Source organism: Ahaetulla prasina, chromosome 13 (genome assembly GCF_028640845.1).
Source record: "Ahaetulla prasina isolate Xishuangbanna chromosome 13, ASM2864084v1, whole genome shotgun sequence".
NCBI classification, from domain to species: Eukaryota; Metazoa; Chordata; class Lepidosauria; order Squamata; family Colubridae; genus Ahaetulla; species Ahaetulla prasina.
Window position 1 is genome coordinate 26,121,663 of NC_080551.1, and position 8,022 is coordinate 26,129,684.

Sequence of the window (8,022 nt, forward strand, 5' to 3'; positions counted from 1 at the left end):
AGTTCAGGGACTGGCATGGCAAGGTCTCCCGTGTGCCCTCCAAGTGCATGGAGGAGCACCCCCAGGAAAAACAACCTTGAAGTCGGTGGGATTCTGGCTCCTGAGATCCCCACGCAGGGATGATGGTCAATGCACTTGACCTCCATCTCTTGAGGAGCAGCCCAAGCTTGGACTGGGAAGGCAAACCTTGAACCCTCCTGGCTTATAGGCTTATGGACTTCAGCTCCCAGAATCCCCCAGCCAGCAAGGAGGGGAATTCTGTGAGTTGAAATCCCTCCCTATCCACTAGTACAGGGGTCTCCAACCTTGGCAACTTTAAGCCTGATGGACTTCAACTCCCAGAATTCCCCAGCCAGCCAGCTTTGAAGTCAGCTAGGCTTAAAGTTGCCAAGGTTGGAGGCCCCTGCACTACTACTAAGCCATAGTGGCTGAGCTTGAGAAACTTCAGCCCTGCGTTGTGGCGCCGGGATCGAGGCTTCCTATGGCCCGCAGGGGAGCTTCCTCCGCCCTGCTCCGATCGATGGAGTCGGCGCTCGATCGCGCATCCTGGGAGCGGGCGTTCCACCCGGAAATGGGCGGCTGGCTTCGCTCGGGAAGCGGCTGCTCGCGCCTGGCCCGCCTCCTAGCAACGCGGGCCTAGCAGGGCGCGGAGCCTGAGCCTAGCGTGAGGTCGGCAGGGCGCGATGTGGCTGCTCCTTCGGGGCGTAGCGGCGCGGCGGGCCGCCCTGCGACCCATTGGAGGCGCTTTCCGGGGCGGCGGCGGCGGCGCTCGGTGGCCCGTGTGGCGCCTGGGGGTGGGGCTGGGCCTGGCAGCGACCGCCGTAGCCGTTGCCGGGCCGGAGAGGGACAGTGAGGAGCGGCCGCCCAGAGAAGCGGCCTTGCAGCGGGCCATCGTCCGGAGCAGGGACCTCCTCCAGCGGCTAAAGGTCGGAGGGTAGGGAGCATGTACTCTAAGCATGTACAGAGTTCCACAAAGTGGCCTGCCGACTCCCCCACTCCCCCCGTAGGGTGTCCGGCTGTCCAGGCGCCGCTTATTCGCCCCGAAGCCTTGTTTGAGGGGCCGCTCGGGGCGCAGGGCCTCTGAGCATGTGCCGAGTGTCCCTCCTGGACATGGGCAGAGCGCTCTTGGCATAAAGGGGCCAGGGCGAGTTTTCTTGAGCAGGACCCAAAAGACAGACTGCCTGCCTCCTTTTTGCTCCCTGAGAAACCCGTTTGCAGACCCATCCCCCGACCCCATAGATGCCCCTCAGCTGCCTCCCCCCAGGTCTGGTCATGGGGAGGCAGCCTCAAGCTGGAGGGGGCAAGTGGGGAGGGGGTCTCGGGCTGAATGAACCTTTTGCTCCCCAGGACCAACTGGGGGTCCCCGGCGTGGTGGTTGGCGTGTCCGTGGACGGGAAAGAGGTTTGGTCGGAAGGTGAGTCGGTGCGTTCCCTTCACTGGCAAAATGGAGAGCCCAGCCCAGAAAATGAAATACGATGGATTAATAATAAGACCTTTTAGAAAAGTCTGTAAACATCACAGGCAACCATAAATTAAACTGCTCTGACATGAAAGGGGCGCTGGAACAAAAGCGTTTTATTTACAAGTTATGTTTAAAATTAAATATAATTAAGCAGTGTTTCCAGCCATAGGTGCCCTGCATAATGAGAAGACATTTGGCCAGCTGATGGTGCTTGGCTTTCTAGCTTCCAGTCTTGTTTTCAGAGTTCAATTACCTCTTCCATTAATAACATGCATGCTTTTTCAAAGCAAAATTTAAATTATTGTCAATAAGCTCATTCTAATTTTTCTTTGCGTATGGTGCAATTAAGAAATTGTGTATTGAAAATCATTCAGCTTACATATGGTTCATCCTTGTATAATATTTATGAGCTGAATTTAATGGATCTAATAAGACTTGCTCAGGAGATTCCAGTCTGCTGAGGTCAAGCCGTTCCTGCTTTGCAGTGCTTGCTTTGGCTTGCCAGACACCTGGCATCCCTTAATTTTGCTTGAGGAAGTCTGACTTGTACCACGGGTGACCTAGGATGAGATAATCCATTTGTCTTCGATTTTGTTTTTGTCTTTTTTCCCCCTCACAAACAACACTCAGAGTTAATTGGTGTTTTTCTGTATGTTGATATTGAACAAATAGAAGCATCTGGGACATGTGTTCTTGCTTTATAGTACTGTATATCATGCCTTTCTTTCCTTGTGCTAATTTTTTGAATAAAAGTGCTGATTCTCACTGGATCAGAGAACTGTTCTACTTGTGCAAACTATTAGGTGACCTTATGGGGGGGAAAGACCCTTTGATATATAGAGCATTGGGAGTTTGGGGACATCCTTAAATAATTGACTCCCGATTCCTTTAAAGGTATAGGTTACGCTGACCTGGAAAACCGTGTGCTCTGCAGTCCAGAGACTGTCCTACGAATTGCCAGCATTAGCAAATCTCTGACCATGGTTGCTGTTGCAAAGCTGTGGGAAGAAGGGAAGCTGGATTTAGATACTGCTGTGCAGAAGTATGTTCCAGAATTTCCCGAAAAAGAATATGAAGGTGAAAAGGTAAATAAGACTGGTTATTCACAGCAGCAGCATCCAGAAATCTCCTTGGCCACGTTCCAGTGGTGGAAATATTTCATTAACCTAATTTAATTCTAGATAGATAGATGACATCAAAATGAATTTGAGTCTTTTAAAAATTTAGGTCACTATTACCACAAGGCTGCTTGTGTCACATTTAAGCGGTATTCGCCACTATGAGAAGGATATTTCTAAAGTCAAAGAAGAAAAAGAAAAGGCCAACAGAAAAGCCGCAAGAACAGCAGCTTCTGCTGTGAAAGAGAAAGAAGACAAAGACACTGAAAAGAGGGATTTGGCTAAAAGCAAGCCGGAACAGGAAGGGAAGCATGCAAAAAGTGGAAAGAAGAAAAAGGAGTTTGAGCATGAAGAGTATTATTTGAAGGACAGATTTGAGCATGTGATTGACTCACTGAACATCTTTCAAAATGATCCTTTATTCTTTAAACCAGGTGAGTTGCTAATCTTCATCCATCCAGACTGTAGGCAATGGAGTCAGTTCACCCTTTGTGCTAAGCCATAGAGTAGTTTGTTTGGTGCATGCTTATTTAGTAAACATAATTAAGCAAACCATTGTTTAGTGGATTTGTCTAGCCAATCGGGGCTCAGCTAAACCATGATATAAGGGCAGTGTTTTATTTCCTTATAAGAAGTTAAATTACAAACAAAAATAATAGGAATTTAGGTAGCAAGTTAAATGTGGAAGATGGAGAAAGCAACTTTTTTTTTTATTTTAATACATAGCGCTGTACTTTTAACTATTACAAAATCTAACCTTGTAAACTTTACAAAGTATACAAAAATATGCTTTCTCTCTGAACAGGTAGATCCCTCCTTGAGCAGACTTATAATACAGACCATCCATGGCTGAGTAACATAAACTCTGTCTTCTCTTTTGCTTCCTTCAAGGTAGTCAGTTTTTGTATTCGACTCATGGGTTCACTCTCCTGAGCGCTGTGGTGGAGAGAGCTTCAGATCAGAAGTTCACCGACTACATGCTGAAGATATTTAGTGACTTGGGCATGGGATCCACAGGGTTGGATGAGAATGAGCCTCTGATATACAATAGGGCAAGGTAAATAGCCCGTCTTTGTTCCTTTCTTTCAACTGAATAGTGAGCCTTATTCTGTTGCATGGACAAATGTATGTAAAAAGAGGAAGGGCTTCTTTTTTCTCCCTGTATTGAATATAGTTGTTTGAAAAGGACAGTTGCTCACATAAGACAGATGTTTGGTGATTTGGAATCAAACTGAGTCTCTAGGAGATTTCTTTGGAAAGCCTGTCAAGCACATCATGGGTATAAGTGGAAATAAATCTCACAGTCATCATAATTCTGTTTTAATGAAGGAATCCCGTAACACCAGAGAGCACTGCCATCTTGTGGCTCTCTTCTCAGTACCCACAATCAACTCCAGGGAGATCTCTTGAGCTGCAGGATGGCTTTTCCCAGCTGCTGAGCTTAAGAGAATGAGAGAGGGAAAGTGAAACCTGATAGATCATTGAAACCCAAACTCTTTTGACCTGAGGTTATCATCTGAGATTTGTATTGTGTTGGTCCTCTGTTTAATTAATGAGATTTACCTTTCTTCCTGCCAAATTGCTTTTTTTGCAGGAGGGTGGAGTACATCTGATATAGAGCTCATATTCCAGCATTCCCCTGGCTGGCATGTTGCCTCCTGAGATCTTTGTTGTTGTTTTGCTGTTGTTGTTTTTTCTATTTTTGAAGAAGGCTGCCTTGGGGTGGGCTCCCTCCTTACTGTGGACCTGATGACTGAAAGGACAGAATGCTGTCCTTGTTGGGAGAAATGAGGTTGGATGTATGAGGTTTTTCAAGAGTGTTAGAATGGCTTTTCTGTACCTGGCAAAGATAATCCAGAGCATTATAATAATAATAATAATAATAATAATAATAATAATAATAATAATAATAATAATAATAATAATAATAATAATAATAATAATAATAATAATAATAATAATATTTTAATTTGTATACCGCCCTTCTCCCGAAGGACTCAGGGCGGTGAACAGGCAGATAAAATACAGACATACACAATAGTTAAAACAACCCTTAAAAAACTAATTTAAATTTGCCCAAAAATTAAAATAATATACACCCCCATAAAATTACAGAAATTTAAAAACCCATCAAATTCAATTAAAATTAAAGGTAAAAATCAAGCTAGTCCAGCCATACGAAATAAATAGGTTTTAAGTTCGCGGCGAAAGGTCCTAAGGTCAGGTAGTTGTCAAAGCCCGAGGGGAAGTTCGTTCCACAGGGTCGGAGCCCCCACAGAGAAGGCCCTCCCTCTGGGGGCTGCCAGTCGACACTGTTTGGCTGACGGCACCCTGAGGAGTCCCTCTCTGTGGGAACGCACCAGACGATGGGAGATAGAGGCTGGCAGTAGACGGTCCCGTAGATTAGATTAGATTGCTGCTATTAACTGGCCAGCACTTCTCTGTTTTGTATGATTTATTTGGTCTCCAATGGCCATTTGGGCAGGAAATTCTGTCAAATTTCCAAATTGGAAAAGTGAAGAGATCCCTATAGATGAAAAAGTGATTAAGAAAATATTAGAATGCACAGAAATGAATAGATTAACACAATTCAAGAAAAGGAAGAATCAGATTATTATGATATATGGGAGTTATTTTATCAATGGTTAGAAAATAAATATGAAAGCAATGTATTGTAAAAATAGATAAGTAAAGAAGAGAAATGTTAGGTTTATATTATTTTATGAGTATTATTATTTAGTATTAATATAAGAATGAATGTAAGAAATGAATATGGTGGTAAGTTTGTTAACGACACAAAGAATTTTATACTCAGATGACACTGTGTAACGTAAAATGGAATGTTTGTATTAAAAGAAAATTAAAACATTTTTATATAAAATAATAATAATAATCCAGTGGCAGAAAGCTGCTTTAGTCTAGCAAATATATGAATGGATTATTTACTTTATGCTGTGAATTCATCGCGCATCCTTGTTTCACTCCAGGTATTACATTCACAACAAAAAAGGCCATCTTGTCAATGCCCCCTATGTGGATAACTCTTACAAGTGGGCTGGTGGTGGCTTTGTGTCCACCGTGGGCGATCTTCTCAAATTTGGAAATGCCATGCTCTACAGTTACCAGCTTGGGCGGGTGAAAAATCCGGCTGCTGGACTTCTTCCTGGTTATCTCAAGCCTGACACGATAGCAATGATGTGGACCAGTGTCCCAAGCACGAGAGTCTCCCAGGAGAGTGCTTATGCCTATGGAATGGCCTGGGTTGTTGTAGAGAAGAAGCAGGAATGTGGCCACTGCAAAGAGCAGCGACACTACACCTTCCACACTGGTGGGGCAGTAGGAGCAAGTAGTGTCCTACTTATCCTTCCTGAAGAATTGAGCTCTGGGACTGCCAGCGGTAGCTGCCTGGTCCCACCCCGTGGTGTGGTCATCACAATTATTTGTAATATGCAGTCTATTCACCTTGATGACATTGCCTTAAAAATTGCAAAGGAATTTGAAAAGGTCAGGTTAGCACAATGCTCTGATCAATGGTTGGAGAAGAAATTTGGAAGACTTGAATGATTACAAGCATCTGTAGCCCAGGAGGCCTCCGTTCCTCTCTCTTTTTAAGTAGATAGCGCAGCATTAGGTTTGATCACTTGTGGGATAACCAGTCCTTCATTGAGGGGACAGGAATGTAGAGTTTTTCTGATTCAGGTAGTGAAAGGCATTAGCCAAATACATGTGCCAATCGGACAGTTCACTTCCTCTTCTGCAAATTGTGAAGCACGGAATGTATGCTTGGAAACACTCTTTGCTCTCGTAGCTAAAGTCTGTGGGGCAGAGAGTCTTCGCTTTCAAAATGGGAATGGGAAGTTTTGCACTGCAATGAAGACTGCTCTTGGAGGGGATCTCATCTGGCAAGGTTTGGGTTTCCATGGGCCTTTGCAAGGGTGATCCCACCTGGAAGAAATCTTCAACCACAGTGAATAAAACTGCTTTCCCTCGTGGCTGAGGGAGTTACCAATGGAGGCCATTCTAGCAATATGCAAAATTGATGCCGAAAATCACACTGCCAGTACCATGAAATTGGCTATCCAAGATAAGCCACAGAGTAGGTGCTGGCATTAGAATTCTGCTTGGTGGATAACTATTTTTTTTAATAACTTGTTGCCAACTTGGGCAACAGATTGTGATTGCTCCATGTGACCATCTAATATTTTATTCCCTTTTCTCAAAAACAGAAGATGAAAACAAGTGTCTTAAAACTTTTCAGGGCTGTTTACAAAGGCTGCAAATTTAAGCTCTGTTAAGTAAAAGGGGACTGCTGAGCAGACATGTAAATGCAAGCTAAAGACCTTTTGTCTGGGAATTTTTTAAAACAAACTCTGCACTTTCAAATTCGTATTCAAGCTGTACCTCTCATATAGGGGGTTCTTTTTCAGAAACAGCATCTCAAAATTTCCCTGGAAGTTTATTGCACTCTATAGGCATCCACCGTATGTTTTCTGTTTTATTAAACCTGTCAATTCCCTTTATATTATTTAGGAGTTAGGAAAACTAGTCAACGTTTTGCTAATCTTGGTGGTGAGTTTTACTCTGAAATTTGTCTTGGCTTTTTAGCAAAGACCCAGCCTTGGTCTTACATAAATACTAGACTTTCAGTAAAGATTTGGATTAAAATTAAAAGGGAGTAGTTCAGGAGTTAGTGCATAGAAGGTAGATTTTGAAGAGGATGATCTGTTTTCCTCCTTTTCTTCCATAATGGGCGATTAATCATAAACACATTATAATCCATCTTAAAATTATGGAATGATCTATTAGTGTTATTGGTTTAAGTGCCAAATAATCATATTTTCCACGTGTTGCTTTTAAAAAGTTGAACACGTGAGCGAATGGTAGTTAAACCCCGTTTGACTGGGGGATCCACTAACTGCTTATGCTGGCTGCTGATAATATAAAATTGTGTTTAGATTTTTGTTTTAACCCGGTTAGCTTCCCTTAATCAATAAACACTTTATAATGTTTGCACTGTACAACTGGCGTTATCTGTTCCTTCAACTGAACTGGCTGCTTTTCTAGGAGGGGACGTAGAGTACGGAATCTGGGAGACCAAATTGCTCCTTTTTTTGTATCGGAGTAACAAGACCAGATTACCTCTATAGGAAAAGAGGAAGATGATCCTCTGGTGGCATTAAGTACCTTGCAGGCAAATTCAGAAAAAAGAAATGTCATGTTAGATTAATGTTTTTCATTTCAAAACACTAATTTCCTTTGTTTTATCCATGGCACGGTCAACCTGACGTTCAGAAAACCAGCTCAGACCCCAGATGACAAAACAGCTGGATCCAAGAGAGTTAAAATTTAAGATGTGCTAAATTCATGCTCAGCAGGGGAAGAAGAAACCCATCCATCAGACTTCTAGGTCAGAAAGATTTGCTTCTCAAAAGGTGCCATTGT

At 43.3% G+C, this 8,022-nt stretch overlaps 1 protein-coding gene across 1 annotated transcript; it reads left to right on the forward strand.

The window, feature by feature from the left end:
• The first annotated feature begins 587 nt into the window (after window positions 1-587).
• On the forward strand, window positions 588-7,995 carry LACTB (lactamase beta). The gene is made up of 6 exons (XM_058156100.1): window positions 588-926; window positions 1,348-1,414; window positions 2,357-2,547; window positions 2,690-3,014; window positions 3,472-3,637; window positions 5,568-7,995. Exons 1-6 carry the CDS (start codon window positions 684-686, stop codon window positions 6,142-6,144), a joined length of 1,569 nt encoding a protein of 522 aa, XP_058012083.1. The 5' UTR covers window positions 588-683; the 3' UTR covers window positions 6,145-7,995.
• The last annotated feature ends 27 nt before the right edge of the window (window positions 7,996-8,022 follow it).